The sequence below is a fragment of the Salminus brasiliensis genome, chromosome 9 (assembly GCF_030463535.1).
Source record: "Salminus brasiliensis chromosome 9, fSalBra1.hap2, whole genome shotgun sequence".
Lineage (NCBI taxonomy): Eukaryota > Metazoa > Chordata > Actinopteri > Characiformes > Bryconidae > Salminus > Salminus brasiliensis.
The window spans coordinates 13,127,005-13,150,314 of record NC_132886.1 but is presented as its reverse complement, the minus strand read 5'-3'; the positions used below and the strand labels follow the sequence as shown (position 1 = coordinate 13,150,314).

The 23,310-nt window shown below is 41.5% G+C and overlaps 1 protein-coding gene across 12 annotated transcripts in view; it reads left to right on the top strand.

The window, feature by feature from the left end:
* LOC140562077 (phosphatidylinositol-binding clathrin assembly protein) overlaps nucleotides 1–23,310 on the top strand; it is a 77,533-nt gene that overhangs the window by 7,549 nt on the left and 46,674 nt on the right. For all 12 annotated transcript variants that reach the window (XM_072687467.1, XM_072687468.1, XM_072687470.1 and 9 more), the window contains exon 2: nucleotides 10,155–10,297. In XM_072687467.1, the coding sequence (XP_072543568.1) occupies nucleotides 10,155–10,297 (143 nt within the window). The remainder of the gene's footprint in view (nucleotides 1–10,154; nucleotides 10,298–23,310) is intronic.

The window sequence follows — 23,310 nt, the reverse complement described above, 5'->3', positions numbered from 1 at the left end:
TTCTTTCTTCACTTTTCTAGTTACATTTCTAACCCTACAGAAATGATTCCTCCATACTTCTTATAATCCAGGCGGATGTCATTGCACTTGGCCTTCATGATTTCTCAAACTGGAACCGCAGATTGTCCCTGATGTTTTTTTTTTTTATTCTAACTTTGGTAATGGACGATGATTGAGTGGTAACTTGATGGAACTGATCTGAGGTCGGTGATTAGTGATTGTGATCGACTGTAATTACCTCTCTTGGTACCAGAGGTCACTGGCAGCTGCGGAATTCTAATGGACAGCTGGACCAGGTGCAGACCGTCTGGCCACCTGGTCAATTTTCGAGCGTATACCCCCCCCACCCCCCCACATGAACGCACGCACACTTGCACTCTCTGTTCTAATGTTCTGCACCGCAGGCTTCTTGCCAGGTTTCCTGTTCTTCACGTTGCACATCCTGATTGATTCACTAGCTCAGATACCACTGAGAAGCTTGCATCTTCAACATACGCTACGTCCAAAGGTTTGTGGACAGTCCTTCTTATCAGTGAATTCAGCTGCACCCATTGCAGACGTAGGCGTTCAAATGCATGCACAGCCGGAGTAATCTCCAAAGAAAAGCATTGGCAGTAAAGTTACTAAGGCAGTAGAGGCACTAAGGTTGTTGAATCCAATGCCAGGTGTCAGCTAGAGGGGTGTACAGCTCCCAGCATTGTAGGGCTGTAGAACAGCTGAGTGTTCTCTAAAATTACGGAGCTCCATCCAATAACTTTTGAGATGAATTGACAACACCTAACATTACTGACGTTCTTGTGGCTGAATGCAGTCAAATTCTCATAGCAAGGTTTAGGACAAAACGATGTGGAAAGCCTTACCAGATGAGTTTTGATGACGAGTTGTGATCTTTCTTAATACTTCTGATTTTGGAAGGAACACTGGATCAGGTGTCCACAAACTTTTGTACATATTTTTGTTATATCACAATACTGCGATTTAGTGGTTTGCAATACTGTGTTGAAACAAAAACCGTATAGATTGTTAATTATTAATAGTTTGGTGGCAGACATTGGTTCATTTTGAGTTGTGTTTAAACAGCTAGATGGCAGTGTTGTACTCAGTCTTGTCTTCAGGTGCTACTGTTCTGATTGCATAAAACAAGACTACTGTTACCATATCAATACTCCTAAACCACTACAGTCTCCACAGTACCAAATCCAACAGCTTACAGGTTAATGCTGTGTTCCATTTACCTCAGATGTTGTATGTTGTACACCGTTTCACTGTTTTGACAGTCCTTTACTGGTGTGTTATGACGAATCTAACCAAAATATGTCCTACTTTTTATATCCGCATTGTCCCAGATTTGCATTCTTGGTGATGCCAGTTGTTGACAGGTTATTTGGTACATACGACTGATTTAGTGAGAAACAAATGCATAGAAGTGCTCATAGACTGTATAATACAGATTTTGCTACTGTTGATGTGCAGTGCAGCCCATGTACTGTGACCTCTGTACCTTGACTGTTTGAAACAAATACATGTACGTTAACACCCCTAATGTTTCATCATACTCTTCTGTATATAACTGGACAATAGCATGTCTCACAGCTGAAACAGTAGTAGCAGCCAATGTCCTTGCCAATGTCCACTAGTGTTCTGCACAGCAGTGATTCTCATGAAGACCACTTCTTCTGAGATTTCACTGAGAGATCACTTGGGACACAGAAAAAGTCTAGAAGATTATCAGCGTCCAGAACCAGAGAGATCACAATGACCATGCTCTCTCGGTGGCTGGCTTTGCATGTGTTGGAGGAGACGTGTAATGTCCTTACTCTTAGTGTCGGGAACATTGATGGTGCTAGGGGCTAGGGGGTTACAAATGGGTGGGTAAATTGGCAGTACCAAATTGGAAAAAGAGCCGAAAAGTAGACAAAAGGAGAAGGCATAGAGGATTAATATTTCAGTGGCAGTGCTGAGATCTTAAATACAGCATAAACATTCATGCTAATAGATCACATGCCATAGCTTTTGTATGAAAGTTGGCAAAACACTATATCCGCTCTGTCTTTTGCCTTTAGGAAAAGCAGCTCGTTGAATCTGTAGAGTCATGAGCATCTGCTCAGCCTGAACAATGGCTGATGTATGTGTCATCGTTTTAGCATTTCAAATGGTTCAGATCCTAATATTGAGCCATTATGGTGGTGATGAACACTTAATGTGTCATAACTGATCTATTGCATCACATCCTCTCCACTTTTCCTGGTTTTCAGCAGCTACTGTGCTAACTTCTCTCTGAGGACAGCCAGCTAATTTCTCCCAGACCTTTCTCTCAGTTGCTATAAACAGGCATCCAAAACGGATCTCTGATCTGAATGAAATGCCGGCAGCACCAGATAAAGGAAGAAAATATAAGGAGACAACGTACCAGCACTGACAGTGTGAGGTGTGGCTGTTGGCATCCCTTTCACACATACGTTGTGCAAAGGAAATTAAATGGGGAAGAGGTTGTGTGAGAACTCATGAAGTGAAAGTCGAAGACAGATGTGGCAATCTACCTGTTTGAAACCCAGAGCATTTCCTGCAAAATCACTGTAAAACCTCTCCTTCCTGCATGCATTGCTGGTTCTGTGCAAAAGCGATGCAGAATGGCTGCTGTTTCTGTGTTGGTCTTGCTCGTACAGTAGAATTTTCAGGACCGTGTTTTGTACAGGATTTAAGAAATGAAGAAGCCGTTTTGCCATTTGTGCTGAAGCAGTCATGCCCTGTTTAATGGGACTTTCATGGTGACTGTGCACGCTTCTATCACAGTGAAATTACTGTTTACTGGCTGCTTGTGTGGACCAATAAAGCAAGACCGGTGTACTGGGTTTTAAGTGTGAAATGGGCTTATTATTATTGGCAGGTTAATGTTGGCCTTTTGTGTGGTCTCAGCATTTTAAAAACTGACAAATAAACAGGCAAATAAACCATGATGGGCTGCAGCCCGAACTGCATACTACCACACTAAATAGTATGTGACAAAAATGTAAAAATAGCGCACCACCATAGCAGTAAAATAAACTAAGCATCAAACTCTTTGGACATCCTCTTGTTCTTGTCACTACATCAGCGTGATGTACACTACATCAAGTGTCTCTGGAATTAAGCATTTTATATCAAACCATTTACATATTAGCAATTTAATCATGTAGACAGAAATTTTGAAACTGCACTATAATCCATTCACTTCTAAATTACACGAATTGCTTGGTTCATCAAAACACCCACACAAACACTCATCTCTGGCTGTAATTGGTGTAAATTCTCACAGTAAAAAATATTGATTAGTAAGAGGGCTCATTTCAATCTTGCAGTGAAATCAGTGATGTGTTTTTTTTTTACTCTTTATTTTTTTCCACTGTAACTTGTATCAGGAGCAGTCCGGTACCAATCCAAGAGCCCGTTCTGTGTTGCTCTAACAATGGGCTTCTCATGCAGCTACAGGGAGCTCAGAGTGGCCTCATGACCTCAGGGGTCAGGCCCAGTATGTACGCAGCCTTATTGACCCCCTGACTTCATGCTGCTGCCTCGTCTCCTGGCAGCACCTGTATTCGTTCGCTCGTCACGTGCTGCTGAGCCGGCACCTCGACACGCACGCGGCAGGAGAGCCTGAATTCTGACAGGATTCACACTGTTCACAATGTGTGTGAAGATGTGTGAAAGGAACAGGGTCTGTAATATTGATGTTTTGAGGGAGTGCATCTTTTTGTAAGCAGTGAGTGTGTGTTTGTGTCTGGTGGGATATTAATTACACAACAGATATTGAGTTTGAGTCTTGGTGCCGTAAAACTGTTCTGTTTTATTTCCCTTATATACTACTGTTCAAATCACCTTGCAATGTGTAGTTATTCTAATATGCTGGTGTTTGTAGAAATGGTAGATAAGTTGGTTGCATTATATAAAATAATTGTTGAATATGATGCATTGCATCTGATGTTTTTCAATCTGGACTGCTTTCCTATATAGTGTTTCAATCCAAAATGTAGTAATGTCTGTACAGTCAATCAGGAAAATTTAATAAATAAAGTTATTCAAAGTCAGGGTTAGTTCACTGACCCGGTGGTGGGATAAGTCAAAACAGCTGCAAAACCTTATAAAACAATTGTTTTATAAACTTTGGTGGAGATCCTGAAAACAAGAGCACATTCAGGTACGTTGACCTCTGCTTTCTGTTCATGGTTAGGTGCTTTGCTGCCTCAAGACATGAGTGCTTTTGTAGAGCCCCGTATTCATAAAGTTTCAGGGTAGTAGCGCTGATATTTGATCCATTTCTGTTAGTAAGATTTATAGTAAGACCGAAAGGAATGTGATGCCAGGTTGTACTCCGAGGCATCACAAATGCTGGCCCTGGTAACCGGTCCGTACCTGGGATCACCTTATTCCCCTTAGTTGGGCCTGTTTGTGGTCACCGCTCTGCACTGCTAGTGTCCGATTTTAAAAACAGTCTAGCTCTTAATACACAGACTTTTATTCCTAGTGTACAGAAGTGCACCCAGTTAAATAGAACAAATTATGCTCTTTGTAATGAAATGTGTAGCTGTGCGCTAATGATAGCTGGTATATGTTCGGTAAAGCATATTATTAGGTCACAATTCATTTATAGTAGGCTTTTAGCATATGGGTGAAAGGCCGGTTATCTTTCTTGTCCCATTGGAAGTGTTGCTGATCGGATCATAAACAACCACAGCAAGTATGATCTAAGTAAGCTCTTGCTGTTTTCGTGTTAGTAAATATGTGTTAATAGTTATGAATGTTGCTAATCGGATCATGAACAACCACAACAATCTAAATTGGTGGGTGTAAAATCTTTTCTTTTGTGTTTAAATATATAGCAGTAGAAAGATAGTGTTGCTGAATGTATCATGGATCGGCACAGCAACATGGAAAGGGAGGAGCGTACCTGGTAGAGCTAGAGATGTAGTGGCTGAGTGGAGTGTAGGGGAAGGGAATGGGCTGGGCCCTATATGAAACTATATGAAGAAGTGATATTGCCCACCTCTGCATCAGCATGTGAAGAACACTGACCAGCTGTTTTGTTAGACAGTACCATGACAGAACAACTGGTTCCGTTTTGTCCATTCCAACATATCAAATAGCAGAAAACCAAGTATTGTGAAGTATTGTAATTTAGGGCTGTGTATCACCAAGAACTAGCCAATACAATATGCATCACGATGCAGATGTTCTGATATTGTCATAGTATAAAAAGAGTCATTAGTATGGGTTCAACTAATCGACTAAAATTGATGACCAAATTAGTTGACAAATAATTTTATAGTTGATTAGTTGGTAGCATTATCATGTATGTGTCTCTGACGTTTTGGAAGACTGCAGAGCTGCAATAACGACATGCAGACCGTGAGGCAGTGCGGCCGCGCATATGCAGCGAAATCACTTTGGTGTTTAAAGTGGTTGAAAATAAATGAATGAAAGTCCCGCCTGCCATCTTAAAAAAAGCCAATCTGCTTGCTGGTTAGTAGCGGACCGTCCATGATTTTGTGGCTCTGGCCAGACTGTGTCAAAAAGCTAAACTTTTTTTTTTTTGTTGCTGATCCGATAAATGATGGGAAAACTGATTTGAGAGAACTGATTTTAGTTTTTTATGATTTATTGCTGCTCCTGTGCACATTCATAGTTTTAAATTTTGGAAAAATATATTGAAATGTTGTTCTGTTTACAGGAAAGTTCATTAAACAGTGAATTTCTGAATAAGGTATTTATCCTTACGGTCTTTATTGTTGGTTAGCAAATGCATAAAACCACGCTAAATTAAAAATCTACATTAGTTATTTGGAAGTTGAGCAATTCATAATCTTAATTGATTATTCATGTTGACGAACAATAGATTGTTTTTAGATTAGATATAATAAATAGTGGCCCTAATCATGAGGTATTAAATGTGAGTAAAGAAAAAAAAGTGTACTTTCTTTGCAATGAGAACAGTGGAATCTGAAGATTGCTATCTAGCATCTAGGCTTCAAACAATATGCAAAATGAACCACCGTCTACCACCAATCTTTACATAAACTATTAATACTTCTGTACTTGGAGAATTGATACAGTATTGAAACATTATTGTAACTCTTCAATACATCAGTATTTCACTACGCCTGCAATTGTGATATACAGTATTTATGCCAGATCACCCACCAGTTATCTGAACCTGAGCTCAGATTTTTCTGAATCTGTATTTAGAGAGAACAAGGGTATCACTGCATCCCTAATGTCTGCTCGTCTCTCTGTTAGAATAGAGAATGAGTGGATGTTTATGTGCGCGCACATTGGTGTGAAATGCACTGCCTTGGGCTGCTGGCTTATCTCTCCCTCTCTGTGTGTGTGTGTGTGTGTGTGTGTGTGTGTGTGTGTGTGTGTGTGTGTGTGTGTGTGTGTGTGAAAATCTGAGACGGGTGGATTTGCGCAGTGTCTCGGGGCTTTGGCCAAGGCTGAGTGAGGGAAATCAGCCATGCATCGCCACTTCTACAAGATTACCTACAATGTCACAGTCAGTGGTGTGTTGTACTGTAGAGAAATCTCTCTCTCTCTCTCTCTCTCTCTCTCTCTCTCTCTCTCTCTCTCTCTCTCTCTCTCTCTCTCTCTGCTTAAGACAGCTGGCTGTGTGATCAATAACATCCAAATATGTTGTTCTGGTCTTAATGTGGTCTTAAGTCCACATATCCTCTTCCTTTTCTCCGTCTCCCTCTCTCCCCCTTTCTCGGTTTCCCTCTGTCTCTTTGTTGTCCTCCCCCCAGGAACCAATCAGCTCTCAGACTCCTCTTCACACCATCAGTGTGAGGGGGAGAAAGAGAGCGAGTGAGAGAGAAACAGGACTGCAGTACAAGGCCAGGGAGAGAGACAGACAGACAGAAATGGAGGAACCACATTATAAATAAAACATTGTTACATGGACGCCTCTTCACACTCCTGAGTCGACTGCATAATTGAATAACTTGTGAAGAAATATGGAGAAAATGTAAATGAACGACCTAAACTAATCCACACATACATTCAGGTCCAGAGTACTGTACCGCATAAATAACAGCTCTTGCTATCAGCATGCTGCTTCCTCAGTCAAATCCACTGTACCATCCTATTATAATTTACAGGTCACAGGTGATTTACACGTCATAGCACAGCGCGGCGTGCTCTCTTCTGGGTGACGGCTGTGATCAGTCATTTCTCCAGCTGGGAACTGCACTAGTTTAGTGCTCCTCATTAAAACAATGGACAAGCCCAGAGGACCTTCACAGGTGTGCCCTACTGTGCTTTGTCGGAGTGTGTGAGCGTGAGTAAGTAGAGGTATTTCTTCTAAAAATTAGTGCGGAAGGAAAAGGTAGTTCATTTGAAGAGAGGTGAACTGTAGACAGTCATTGTAACAGTGACCCTGATTTCTTCTTTTTTTTTTTTTTTTTCCTCACCCAGGGACGTAATGTAATTAACATCTATTCAAACTCCCACTTTTCTCCCAGACGCAGCACAGCAGAAGCTTACAACTTTATTTGTCAAACCTACAGATTGCGTTGTTTTTAATAAACCAGTTCGAACAAGAGTGCGTTTTGGAAACATGATTAGGAAGTCAAAGAGCTTAAGTTGGTTTCCTTTTCTTAGATTCATAATGGCTTTCTAACAAATGGAAAAAAGGTTAGTTTGTGTAGTCATTGTTTGCAACCAAGACCGATTTATTTATATATTTGTCTTTATCTTATATCTTTATATTTATACATAATTTTTCATAATGTTGCTTTAAGTGATTATCATTAGGCACAAAGCACTCTGCTGACACTGTGCTGTACTATTGTTTTTTTAGACCGGCTTTATTTATGATTAATATCGGGTCTTAAAAGGAGACATTTTCTGCATGTATTGTATTTACAACAGCTAGTCAACTTTGATTTGATAATGTTAGTAATAAAAATATTAGGCAGTGAATCATGTTATTGATTTAGTTGGCTTGCATCATGCGAGCGAAAAAAGGGAAAATACAGGCTGGCAGTAATTTAGCAGAGTTCTGTATGACTAAAGAAGTCGAAAATATGGAAACACTTCACTTTCAATTTTCATCTTGCAGCACACCGACCGTTCCGTGTGAGCTTCTAGAGAGCATCCAAAGCAAAACCATGGTAAAACCTGAACCCTGAGGTTTAAACCTGTTATCTGCTTTTCATCGGTATTATTTTATTAAATACAATAAGTGCAGCTGGCTGACTGTATGAGCTGTATTTTGTCTTAACTGTGCAGCTACATGCTGCTTCCCGATTCTCAGGGCTGCTATTGCTGATAGCAATATTCAGTTACTGTGATTACTACTTTATTTTTTATTACCAGGGTCCGGAAGCACCAGTGCTCTGCGTTTAAGAGATTAAACAAATATCAAACAGCGTGTGGCAGATTGCATAGAAATGCATGAATGCATACAGATTGGTGTCTCTTTTTTTGGCTGTAATAGAGACCATACTTTTATTGTACAAATTGCCACCTAATCATTGCCGTTTCCTCTGTGTGATGATTTTTCAATCCGGTTGCCGGCAGAATTTTGAGTGTGTGAGAACTGTGTAGCCCGACGTCGGCAGTGCAGGCACGTTAAAAGAAACTAGGTTCCACTGCATTTTTAAAGAGTCTGTCTTTCACAGAAGATGTTGTCAAAGCTTCTTTCATGTGCTTGTATGTTCTTTCAACTAGTCCACAATCCAATAGCTGGTTTGTGTGACCTGTATAGTCTATGAACTGGTAGGCTACATAAGGACACACTCAAGACATGATATGTCCCAGTACAGACTCCAACACGATGTTTGTGACAACATAACAGTACGCTGTGTTTATTATGTCTCACGTTCTCGTCTTTGGCACACTTTAGTTTGTAGCTAGTCCAAGTGTTTCATGTGGATGCAGTTTCTAATTTCTATTGTGCGTTTGTACAATTTAAATCCTCTAATAAAAGATGAACATGTAGCACACTAATATGAGTTACATTGCGGCACTCGAATACAGGCTGGTTATTGGCTTTTGACTATATTTGCAACGTTGCAACTCGTGTCGTTCTGGTGTTTTCATACCTGCAGTTTTTAGTTTGGTTAAGTTGACTCTAGTTCGGTTTCGCTCTTGGTGCAGTTCGTTTCGGCAGGTGTGAATACAGTAATTGCCCTCTGATGTGGGCCAAAACAAGACTTGTAAAGAGAAGCGTCTGGTCCCAAACAAACTCTGGAGCAGTTCGTTTGTGGTGAGGACGTGATCAGACCTGGATTCGACCCAACTATCAGGTGGTCTCCACAAGTTTGAGCTAAACCACTCCCACAGCCAGGTGTTAACCATACCCGGTAACTGTCCAGATAATTACTACAGACATGAACAAATGCCATCTCTACTGTTGCCCCATGTTAAACTGCACAGAAATATGCAGTAGTATTGAATACAGGACCATCTTCCTTTATTACTTTCTCACTCCCACCCTGTCTGACCAATAAGCAGAAGAATGATTCGGACCTGATTTGGAACAGACTACAGGTGTGAACGCTCCCCAACAAGGTTTATTTGTGTTCATTTGTGTAAGTTGGTGTAAAAGCTGCTTGCCTTGGTTGCTACCGGCTGAGCTTGATGTAGAACACCTTTATCTCTCTGAACTGTTGAAGCTGCAGTTAGCCGTTACGTTAAAAAAGTGGCAACCGTTGGGGTCTAAGTGCCATGTGCCGTAATGGATCCAGTAAAGCGCAATTGATTGGAATTGGAATGGCCTTCAATTGTATAATGGATGTGGGGTCGTAACTCCCTTAACACAGTAAGGCTTATTATGCACTAAGATGTAATACAAGGTGATTCTGTACAAACTGGTGGGGCTATTCTTTCTACTTTTAGCCCACCAGTGGGCCATAGTCTTTTCATGTCTTTCATGCCTTTTTTTGCTATGTTGAAAGATCTAGTACCTTTGCTATGTTGAGTTAGGAATTGTGTTAAACCCATTGGGCCAACAGGTCTTCTGCATGTGTGTATGAGGGGTTTTAACTTGGCTATGTCCTGGTGTGTATGATAATTACTGTTTTCATGAAAGTTTGTGTGTGTGCAGTCTGATGCATTAGACGTTCATGGTCTCTTTGGAACTGAGCTGCTGCATCAGTGACATTTTGTGTTTTCAATTCCAGACCTGATCCACTGCACCAATGAGATGAACGTGAACGTGCCCCAGCTGGCCGATACCCTGTTTGAGAGGACAGCCAACAGCAGCTGGGTGGTGGTCTTCAAAGCCCTCATTACCACACACCACCTAATGATGTACGGCAATGAGGTGAGAGACACTCACAAACACCATTATGGACTTCAACGAGGTGATGTACATACTCCAGTGCACATAATCAAATGGGCTCTCTCCCTCCCTCTCTCCCCTCTCTCTGTCTCTCCGCATATGCTCCCCCACAGACACACGCCCTAATGATATATGGCAGCTGAGAAAGCAGCCTAGAAGTGGACACATTGCTTAATAATGTACACTAACTAAACGAGCTGGCCCAAATAAACAGCCTTGCGCATGCACACACACACAGTCCACCTCATATATACAGAGCCTGTGGGAAACAAACCCGTTTTCTTGCACATTGAAGTCTTTCAGGCCTCCTATAATTAAGTTAAGGATACAATTTATGACAACATGTCAGTCGCCAAATCGGATAGACGCAAAACTGTAATTAGGATCTGTTGTGCACACACACTCCGAAAGGGCACTGGTAACTAGCTACCCCTGGGTTGCTTTGTTTGTGATGAAACAAAGTGTTTTATGTCCGTGAAACACCTTTAATTATGCCATTGAGGCCAAGCTCTTCCACAAGAGTAGTAATGTTTAAACAGATGTTTAAAGGACCTACATCATGGAAAATCAGGCTTTCCTGGTTTCTGACTTAAAAAAAATAATTTGATATGGAATGTAAGCATTGTTCAGGTTTTACTTCATATCATTTAAAAGCTTAAGTCCTAACAGAGTTTTAGCAGAGGAGATCCAGCAGTGTAATTCATGCGATTTGATGTGCTGATTGAAACACCATAGCCTGGACGATCACATGCAATTAAATGGGTGCAAATGGACACACAGAAATGAACTTCCATGGCTTAAACATAGCATTAGGGTAATAAAGTGAGCCTGTTCAATTTACCAAATATCACCCGACAATACAGACGTCACATCGTCTTGCAGAGAGGCACTTGAAGACACTGCATTTTAATTCTTATTCTAGTTATGCTGTCATCAAAAGTATTGCAGAGTGCAATAGTCCTGTGTTGCACTTTGTGATAATTGGGAATTGTGCCAATTTGAGTAGTTAGCTCTGTTGTCTGATCATTAAAAAATATGTGCCATTGTTTACTAGCAGGTTTTGTCATTTCATAACAGTGAAGCTGATTCAAACAGGACTGCTGTTACCGAGGGAGTTCTGGGTTCTGCGAATTATAGAGGATCATTTGCTCTGGAGTTATTACTTAGCAGACTTATAAAAACTACAACCATGGCAGGTTTGAACTGATCTCACAAGTAATCACATGAATTACAGTAAATCCCCAGATAAAACTAATCCAGCTCCACAGCATTTTTAATGATTTTGGTTTGTGAGCTCACTGAACCAGTGCGTTGCAGACTATTCGGTATTTGCCCACTTCATTTGCAGAGAGTGTTTCAGCCCACATTGCTTTTTAAATGAAGGCACAATACAGAATGGCCAGACAAAACGGGGACAACTTTTGTTGCTGTTGTTGCAAAAACCTCCCTTGCAAAAGCATTGAATCATTGCATGTAATTTATTTATTTTTATTATTATTTCAACTTCTGGACAATTGATGTTCATTTTAACTATTTTGAGAGAAGTAAGGGAAAGCAGCACTCATGCATTAGGATGCCTTAATTGTCAAAGCATTCCATCACAGCCCTCTGAATTGTAACTGAATGTAGATGTACTAAATAAATAAAATGAATTGGCTTTTAACACCATTTTCTAAAATGCAATAAACAGAAATTCAGCTTTCCTGTAAGGGGAAAACATTAGAATCCCCCTCCCCCCCCTTTTTTTTTTTTTTTTTTTTTGTATTGTGTAAAATAGGAGTCAGTTGCAGCACATCACCTGCAGATGATGAGAACATCCATAAAAGAAGCCTGTCATGAAGAAGCCTGTCTTGTTTAAACTGACACTATACTCATCTTTTAATGCTTAACTCTAAAAGTATTTTACTAGTTCGGGCCATGCCCTCAGCATATGGTAATTGGGAGGAGACTGAAGAATTTTGGGCTGGAGTTCAGGCAGCTTTTGCTTGTGGTAGGAAGCCAGCCCCGACCCCTTCTCTCTGATAAGATGGCGGTTAAAAAGGGAGGAGACAGGTGGTGGGTGATTGCGAAACAAGGTAGAGATGGTATTTATAGGATGCTGGATTGGGCCGAGGGGCTTCAGGCGTGTTCCTCTTCCCATATTTTTATTTCTTAACATTGCTTAGTTGTACAGTTACAGTTACCGTGTTGCCGGTGTTTCTATTCTGAGCCCAGAGTCTAACGCAGGACGAGTAGCTGGTGAGTCTGGCCTCTCGTACTGGGTACTGAGAAAGCAGCACAGTCTTTAAAACTCCAAGGACAAATTGGAGGACGTCTGCAGACTCAGACAGTGGCCTGGCAATGGAGGACACACTGATAAAGTGCTGATCATGAGGACACGCTCGTGCAAGGTGTGTGTGTGTGTGTGTTTGTGAGATACTCTCTGAGTCACTCCCACCAGTGGCCCAGATACTGAATGTACAATTTGCTTTTGTGACGCCACTCGAGGGAGAGAGGGTGGCTGGGAAAGATGGATGGGTAGAGAGGGAGTGTGGCGTGAGGGGGGCGAGAGGCAGAGAGACACTGCATATGTGAAAGAGAACGAGTGCAAGCGAGTGAGGGACAAGAAGAGGCTCTGAGGAAGCGTGAGGAAAATGCTGACAGTGGAATGATGGAGGACATGACACAACTTTGAGAACTTGAGAGAGGAGAACGGAGCAGAATTTGAATAAGCTGCTTGGTGTTGCTCTAATGGGGTTGAGCAGTTGACAAATTGGTTGCCCTCGTACCACGACACCCCTGCCCCTTCTGTGGCTGCTTGGGCTTGACCTCGGCTTCTGAAACAGCTGCTAAAGCACACGGGGCCTGGCTGAGCCTAGCCAAGCTGAGCTGTGCGCACAGGTTGCACACTCTTAGTTGGGACGGGCAGTGTAACCACTTTTGCTTTTCTGTTGTCCACATTTTCTAAATGAACAGGATTCAGATAATGAGTGAAATATTTCTGAATGTTATAAGGTTGATTTAACTAGATCATCTTCATGTGTTTGTTTGGATGCTCTCTAAATGGATCCCTACTTCCTCATTTCTTAAAGGAAAAAGACTATTTAGCTACAACGCAATGATAGAAACACAAATTCAGACACTTCCTCATCAACATGCGTCCGAGTGGCTGAGCCGTATTTAAAGCTCCATACTCACATGAACTGAGTTGTGAATCAGTAAAAACACCGTGTTCATAATCTTTGACCAATATGTTGCTTAGCAACATTAGCCTCCCATTAATGAGCTACATGAGAACCTCTGATTCACAGCATCCAGTGGCTCGTGGCGATCACTTATATGACCAAACCTTTTCTGCTCTGTTTTCTCTACTGTTTGCTGCTTAGTTACGTCACTCAGTGTATTTTGGGCCACGTTAGTGCATTGTGGGTGATTTTATAGTGTCCTAAAACGTAAGTAGGGAGACATTTTGGTCACAGCCCATATTTTTATTTTTATTATTATTATTGTTGTCTTCAGTATTAATCAGGGTCACAATATGCTTTTTTGAGCATATTGTGGATATAAATACTGCAACCATGCAGCAGAACTACTTATTTCATCACCAATAAATCATAATTGATTTATTTATTTTATGTATGTTTTTTTTAGTCCATTTTAACTTCTCAAATGTTGAAGTATTTGTGTGTATTTGGTGTAAAACCTTCTTGGGACACAATGATATTTTTATGCCTTGTCTCCCTCCTTCTAGTTTTCCTAAACAAAAGCTGTACTGCTTTTCACTATTTGGTTGCAGAGATGTGCCAATTAATGTTTTTGGGGTTGATGATTTTCAGTCGTCTTTCAGCATGATTGGCCAATCAGTGACGCCTATCAAGGGTGAGGTTGGATGCCACATTCTCCTTTCCTGGCAAATGTAGCCTTGAGAGTGGTATCCAGTTAGTGTGCTTAAGTCTTTACTCTGCTTCACCTATGAGCCACATTGGTTTTTACAATTTTTACAAATATGTAACTCAGACACAGGAAAAAAAAAATGCCAGACTTGTCAGACTTTCTCCCCACACTTTGAGTGAATTTTAGCACTGGCTTCAAAGGGTTTCAGCAGCCCTAAATGAGGTCCATATTGCCATTAAGCTGTTGAATGACCTTGCACAAAACTACAGCAATTTGCATATTAGGGCCAACAATTGGCAGACACCAATTTGTGTGTGTGTGTGTGTGTGTGTGTGTGTGTGTACACGCTATCTGTCAGAAGTTAGTTGGTGGTTGGTGTGGCGCAACAGATAACACCACTACCCGCCACTGAGCTACCACACCATGTGGGAGACTGGGGTTCGATTCCCAGGCTGGGTGACTGTGCTGCTAACACTACACTGACCCACCTCTGTAATACGAGTCACCTTGTAAGTCGCTCTGGATAAGAGCGTCTGCTAAATGCCATAAATGTAAATGTAAGTTTTAGAACATCCTCTTTTTCTTTTTTTTTTTTAGTAGTCCATGGTCAGTGTTTCATGGCCCACGCAAGCCGGCTTTGCTTGATTTTGCCATCTTAGCGTTGACTTCCTTACTGCTTCTCCACCTGTCAAACCTGCAGCTCCCAGTCTCCTCTTCACAGAAACAGAGACTTGGTCCAGTGTTAAGATGTGCTACCTACCAGGTGTTGCCATGTGAGCTGCCTTTCACACAGTGTTGACTGTCAGAAACTGGTCTTCTGATGATGTTGTGGATGTGAGTCTGTCGGACTTCTTCCTGTACCAGACCTTTAGTCTCTAGTTTTAAAGAGCTTTTTGGTGTAGGATACTGTACTCACAACATTCCATCTTAATTTGTATCTCCAATCTCAAATTGACCTCCTAAAAGTGTGGCTCTGTCCGTTGAGTGTCCTCTTTGAGACATTATAATAGGATGCCCATTGACCTCGAAATACTGTGGTGCTGAATGTTGTAATACAGTAGATAAAAGGGTTGGAAATGCTTATTTACTTAAATTGCAACAGACTAGCTGTGAGTTGTTAACCAATGACTATCCTAAAATGGTTTTCTAAAAAGACCATTTTCTCCCAGCAGTTTGCTGCCTAAATATGTACTATTTGAGGTCGCAGGACTTTGTACTATTGCAAGTTATTCAATGGACTTAAATGTCTAATAAATACAGTTAAAACAGTTAAATTGGGTGTGTTCTAAAATTTGAACCGGTAGTGTGAGTAGGTAGGTAGAGTGAGAAGGTTGGTAATAGTAAAGATATTAAATATCTCCAAATTGTCACCAGGAGTCAATGATCCAACATGAAATTAATAATGCAAGTATGTATCCAAGATTGGAGTAAATTAAATGCTATTGGTATATAACGTGCATCTGGTCTAAATTTACCTTTTTGTATCAAGCAACCAAGGTTGTAGCATGGTGTGTTTAATGTAATTTGCCTTCGTGCCATTGTGCCCCTGGGATGTGACTATACTGTGCATGTGCACATAACGGTGACGATGCCAAAAAAGCAATATTTTTTGCAGCCCTGGTTTAATGGCCTGCTTGTAGATGATCATCCTAAGTAGAGCAATTGAAATGAAAGCAGCTTGTTTTAAAGCCTAATAGTTTTGATATACGGAATATCGGCTAATGATCCGTATCAGATTAGCCTTGGAATCGGTGTTGATATCAGTCTTGGAATAAAACAAAGGGTTATTGTGCCAACCCTACAAACTACACACTCTTTATTCAGATGGCCAATAAAATAAATAAAGGCTACAGTGAGTTCAGAGATCCTCAAATACGAGTTACCTTTTATTCCTGGCTCACAGATGAAAGACTGAGGGGAGTAGAAAGTCAAGATATGGGCAGCACATGTGGGTGGGGGATGGTTGGGTGTGTATGCATTCATATGTGTGAACATGTGAAGATTGGAGACTGATATCGCTCACTGCCTTGGTGTGTTGACTCTGCTGGGTGTGTGTCTGTGTGTCGTCCATATCTGAAGAGAGACCACTTGAGGGTATGGCTTGTGCTGGGAGCTCAGATAAAGTGTTTGTGTTACAAAGATAAATAACTGGCTGTTTAATGAGAGCTGCCACACACTCACACACACTCATATGCGCACACACACAAAGCAGTGGAAAACAGGCCTTCAGGGTTGATTGCAAGCTTTTAATTCAGTGGCTGGGGTGGATTTTAACAGCCTTCACAAACACAGGGCTGCTGTAACTCGGAATATTGACACAATGGAAACGTTTCAGTCTGATTCCGATTCGCCGGCTCTGGGGGTTGTAATTTGCCTGTTATTTCCAGTACAGCCTCTTACAGGGAATGCTAACGAGTGGGCTTATTTAAGCATTCTACCAGCGTCATGTTTTTGAATACTAGCGCCTCCTCAGTGCTGGGAAAGCATCGTTGTTTGCATAATGGCTGCTGTGTTTGAGTGATGTGAGCTCGCCAAGGTAATAATTACCTTTTTAATAAACACACACTACGCCATGCTCCCCTGCTTGCTTTCTCTCTCTCTCTCTCTCTCTCTCTCTCTCTCGCTCTCTCTCTCTCTCTCTCTCTCTCTCTCTCTCTCTCTCCCCAACCCTGCAGAGAAATGCCAGAACTGAGTTGAAAACAAATGCCTGCTGCTTGCTAATCAATACCTGTAAGCATGGATAGCACAGAGGGATAAAGAGCGTGTGGGGAAGCAATGCCGGGCTAGCCCTCTGACATTGGTCCACTATCTCAGTTTGCAAGTATGTTACTTGCAAACTCGTTGGCCATTTAAATCCCGTTAAATATGATGTTATGTCCTCGCACGAGTGCCCAACAGCTCCTTCATCTCTCATTCATGGCCAAAACACCCTTCTACCAAGTTATTCATGTGAAAACACCTAAAACCCAAGCAGCTGAAAATCACCTCAGAGCTGTTCCACTTTTTTTGGCCAAGCTACGTGTACGAGAGACAGATTCTGCCACTTTTCTCATGTGGTATGCCGCTGGAGTCAGATGCAAAGTACAAAACCACGCTTTGCTCGTAGTAGTCAAAACATCACCTCTTTCTCGGCAGTGAACTGTCTTCTTTCCACAGATGAGCTCTCTAGACACTTCGTAGGATATTTCACTCCTGCTTCCGTTTGTGCTCAACCCCTTCTGGTTTACCCGCCAGTAAGTACCTGGGTAAAAGTGCAGATGTGATGGGTTCATTTTTGACAGACAGGGTTTTAAATATTCTATCACAATCTATTGTGATCTATTTTTTATTCATTTTCTTTTTTATGAATATATTAATTATTTATAAAGGCATAGAGAAAAAATGAACACATGGGTATGACCATTCGGTCATCTCATGTCAGCCCCACACACAGCAGATGAATTGTGTGTGGGTTTTTTTTCCTCCCCCTTCTCTCCCCTCTTTTTCCTTTCCCCACCCCCCTTCGCAATGACAGTAGAGGCCAGTAAAACACACAAGACCCCCTGAATGTGGGGATTCCTGATCCTGCAAACACTTTCTTCACCTGAAGAAAATCTCACAGCAGGCAATCCTTCTGCAACAGTGTATGCATTATTTGTAGTGGTGACATGCACTTAATTCCACACACAGACACACACACGCTCTCCACCTACTGGACACTGTATGAATTATTTATATTTACAATAGGTCGCCCTTGGTATTCTAATGTCAATGACCGACGGCCTTACGATTTTTAAAAACAATTCTGTCAATGAAAATATCCGGTTAACTCTGCATCTGAGTGATACTCAACGTTTATGCATAGTTGACCCGTCTCCCCCTTCACCACAAATGCTTTCTTCCCTAGGTTGGACAATGTTGGCAAAAATCCTATTCAACCTAATGTGATGGTATTGCACAACCCTGCTCTGAATCAGCAGGCACATTTAATGGACCCCTGTAAAGGGTGCCAGTCTGTTGCAGGTGCCACACACACACCGATTCACTCACACACTCATTCCTTGGGGGGGCAGTTTAGCATATCCAATTCACCTGCCATGCATGTTTTGGGCAGGTGGGAGAAAACCGGAGCACCTGGAGGAAACCCAAACTCCTCAAACCCTGACAACCTCAGGCTCCTGGAGCTGTGTGGCGTGCACACCACCTACTGTGCCACTGTGCTGCCTACAAACTGCTGCCCTCGTCACTGGCAGTGGAGGAAAGTCAGAATGAATCAAAATCATTTGTTTTCTGTTAAATACTACTATGGTTTTTTTCATTCCATCCCCTTAAATACTTTGACGAGAGATGGCACGAAACTACCTTACGTTTCTAACGCTGATGTTGATGTTGAAGCTTGGCCTGTTGGCCAATACCAGTCCCAATACCATGTTTCTTCCTTTAAAAACAGCTTTCTCATTAAACACAACTCCGTATGAGCGTCTGAAAGTAGGCTCTCATGCCTAATTTACTTCAAACCATCCACTACTAGTCCAGTTACCGTTTCTCCTTATGTTGACTGGGGATTTTTGCCAGCGTTCCGTGCAGCTTGTCTTGGCGGAGGTTGCTATACAATAACACAACCGTGGGTAAGGCATGGGTATGTAAATGAATCATTCTTTGGTGTCCAAGTGCACTTTCATGCATAGCTTGTTTGTTTACTGCGGACTTTTTGGATTCTTTTGTTTGGTCCGTTTTGGCAGGTTGGGACACTTCACTCGTACTCTTAAAGATCAACGAACACAGCCTAGTTCGCTTGGAAAACACATTTACACGGAGTCTGCACCAAACGAGGGAGTTTGACATTGTGTTCAGTCTGCTTTGACGGGTGGGAACACAGCGCCCGCTCTCTGGTACACACCAAACGTAGAGAATCGTGAATCTCGTGCAAGTGAACTAGATTGTGATTCAGTTGGTTGCTCTTGAACTTTCTCGCAGAACAATAGATTTTAGTTCTAGAATTTGAACGTTTTTGCCTCTTCAATGTTAAACTCTTATTAGAGGAGTTTAATGCTAAAGAGGTTCTTGAAGTGCGAAATGCTGCTAATAGCGCCAGATGTTGTTTTTTTTTGGACTGAAATGTAATTAAACCGATCAATCGTGAAGCAGACATTAGATGATGTTTATTTTATTACACTTATTGGTAAATTAAACATTGGGTATGTTTCCATACACCGTAATAGTGCTGAGGGCTAGTGGATGAAACCTTAGTGACCTTCACCTTCCTATGAATTTCTGGCTAGTCAAAGAATACACCCACAAATTGTAAAGCTACAATGCCACAAGATCCAAGCTGTGACAAACCTAAATCAATAAAATGATGCATGCGAATGACTAGAGGTCTGCATAAGGGTCCTGCGTGATCCACACGATAACTGGCTAGGAAAAAAAAACATGTTCTAACCGCTGGATCGTTATTGGATAATAATTAAAGCGGGATTGTTGAATCATGCAGTCTTTATCAGTATTAAACCACAATTTTGATGATGTACAGTTGATCATTTGTTCACAGAACGGCGTACGTTACAGCTGTAACATTTAACGTTACTGTGGCTGTATTGTAACTTGCATGTCTTGACTGAGGCAGCTACACTAATGAATGCGGGTCTCCTGGTGACTGGTTTTTAATCGCTGTGTAGTGTGGTAGCGTGTCGTTTGGGACACAGCCCTGCTAAACTAAAGCATCAAACTGTGGCTCGTACAGTGCTCATCCTTCAGACAAACCGCACCAGTTTGTTTAGAACCGGACAGAGACCCACCTGCTCAAGTCATCTTGACCCGCTTGTTTGGTATGTAGCGTAGTTTAAAAGACCGCGTTTACACTTGCTCTAGTGAACCGCACTAAAGCTGACCTGTTAGAACACACTCTTTAGAAACTGGTTAAGATTTCTGCTACAGTCAAAAGCCTTCCTCATAATACACTGAATAATACAATACAAATAATGTGTGTATATATATATATATATATATTTTTTTTTTTAATAAAGCAAACCTAAGTGTAGCCCCTGCGCTCTCTGATTAACTACAACACTTTAAGAGTTTGAGGAAATCTGTGATGCCTTAAACGCATAAACACACTGGCGTGAAATGTTGCACCATATGCAACAGGATAAATCAGGCCAGTGCCTTTCATCTGATGATGGAGCTGTAGCTCAAATGCAACAGTAGTGCTTTAGGAATGATGTGACATGACTATTAAAGTTGGGCTTTAAAAGAGAGCTTTTCTCTTTCTGTAGGATCTTACCAAGTGGAAGTGGTAAGGAAATGAATTGGCCTTTTTGCTTCATTATTCATGAAGACCGATTTCTCTTCTGTGTCATCACTCATCTCAGCATATAGGCTACACTGCATATTGTCCCTTTAAATAGCCACATCCAACAAAATCCGCCGCTTCCCCGAATAAACTGATTCCTTTACGAATAAATGGCCGTCCTTTTCCGCTGTTGTTTTTCTGCCGTTTTTATTTATACTGCGCTAGCCGCCTGGGCTGTATCCATAGAAACCTCAGAACTTGAAGACCATCACTCCGCTGTGTGAAAACTACAGGCATACACACAAACACGCTCGCTCGCTTGCTCGCACGCACACACAGCTGTGTTCACGAGGCCTGGGTCAGTTTAGATGTTTTGGCGACTCACATCTCCATCCATGTGTGATTGAAGAACAGAGCGCGGATCCAAGATCAGATTTCTACCCAGAGTAGGGGAAAACTCCTCTGCACGGTTGTGCTCCAGCCTGCTGCATTAATAATGGACGTCAGTTTGACGCCGTCAATAACCCAAGATTTATTCTCACATTAATTATTAGCAGAGGACACACTCCATTGCTCTTGCCGTCTTATCTGTCTATACATGCTGCCTGAGGTACTGAAGTTCATATTGCGTAGGCTCTCGCTGTCTCTGCTCTTACAGAAAGTTGTTGAAGGACTGGCAAGTGCGAGTGCTTGTGAACATGCTAAGGCAGCTGCATTAGTTGCCGCTATTGATTTGCGTGCTGCAAGGCTGAGCATTGCTCTCTGCCGAGGTCTTCCTGGGTGAGCATGCTGTCAGACCTGGGCAGACTGTGTTGAGTCTTAGGACGCCACTGTTGAGCGATGCCAAGTTTGGAATCTGCAGATTTTATGCCCAATCATGCAATCAGCCATCTTATTAATTAATTATCAAGTGTGTTTTCATATCATATTTTTTCCTGATGTAAGAAATGTGAAACAGTAGAGGAGATAAAGCTCCAGCTCTGTGATTTCTGTTTGTTTCTGCGTGCTTCGGAGTTAAAGCGCCGGTCATATATTCAATATATATTTGTATATTAATGCAGTTTAATCAGAGGTATAAAAGAATTGCAAGCTTCAACCCGATCAATTCTGTGAGGGCGTATCGGAGACGATTACAATTATTTCATTTCATGTAAATCAATGTTTCCACCTGAAATTCCTGAAAACCTTCAAGTAGCCCCGGAATTTCAATATTCCTCCTGTAAATTCTGCACTAATTAAACTAATAATGTGCAGGCTTGTGGTCGATAAGACTGAAACCTTGATTAACCCAAGTCTTGGTGTTGTAGTTACATGCTTTATACTGGGGAAGCAGAAAAGATGAACTAGTGGAATTAGTGCAAAGTGCTGCATCACATTCGGAGCTTAGCAAAGGGGCTGAATGCACAGGAAGGCATTCCGTAAATCGGCGTAGGTGCCGTAAACATATCCCTAACTCTGATTGCCTCTTTGGCCAGTCTTCACACTGCCCGTATTCAGTCCCCCACAACTTAACAAATTTCCAAAACTATGGAAATAATAGTCTTTCCATGGAAACCTTTTTTTCCCCCTCTGCCAGTTCCTAGGAAATTTGTCAGAACAGCTGTAAGTAATGGTAGAGAATCAAGAAAATGAGCAGACAAGGGCTTTTAAGGGTTTTTTGAAAATGACCAGAAGGAAAAGGTATTGTTTGTAGTAGAACTAGAAGTAGGAGCAATAGGACAATATTGGTTTCCCTTTTGATTCCTGGCTCCTCTTTCTTCCTCTCGATCTATAGCATATGCTGATTCCTCCAGAAACATTATGGTTGTGTCCAAAACAATAGCTGAGACAGAAGTACTGCTACTATTACTGCCTATAATGAGGCTAATAATAATAACATCTGTCTTGTGGCAGTGTTGACATGGCCCCTGGCACTGGCTGTGGACATGGAAACCAACAGTGATGGTGTGCGAGTTGGAAGATTAGTATTTACCAAATAAGAGAACACACTAAATCTGCAGGGCTGGGTTTTCAGAAAGCATCTTGGAACAATGATTCTTTAAGCTCCTCGCTACTCATTTTCATCATTCTCTGAATTGTGAATTTACTTTAAAATGATGTTCTTTTCTGTCAGGAGATGTTTCTCAATTTTTCTATTTTCCTTCTTATTTTGGATCACTGGCGCCTGATCAGCCAAAGAACCGATCAGATTGAACCACATCGGTTCTGCTAGTTCATCCAACTTGCTTCTTCCACCACACAGCACATCCCTATAACACAGCAACACAAGTTTGCCATTTAAGCTCTGTGCTCAACCTACACTCCTGTGAGGACTTTCCCTCATTTCGCTCAAATATTGCTTATGTTTTCTATTTTGTCAAACGTCTTTAAATTTGACCACCTCGTCACATTAAATCACAATGTTCTGAATTAAAGGGTGTTCTACTGTGTGGACTATGTCGTTAAACGTGGCTGCACCAGTGAGGCTAGAGTTGTTGTTCTAGCTTCTTCCTGGAATTTTTGGTTCCACCCTAAATGGTGCAGAACTTACAGGAGGCAGAATGTGACTGACTGACACTGTTTTAAGGTGAAATTTCAGCTTCATCCTGTGAGAGAAGCACTCGGCAAGCAGTAATGCCTGAAGCATCTGATTCATGAATATTTAGCAAAACATGATAAAACAGCTATGTAATAATATGATCTGATCTTGTTTGCAGAGTTTTAACATTTTCTTTTGTCTGTGGCTTCTATTTAATATTAAAATAATTTTTTTGATATTTAAAACCAGTAGACCAGTAAAATGGTCGAGTGAGCATCGCACTGTACACACCCTCTCTACCAGTCTTAATATTGAGATGCTTTTGCAGAACTG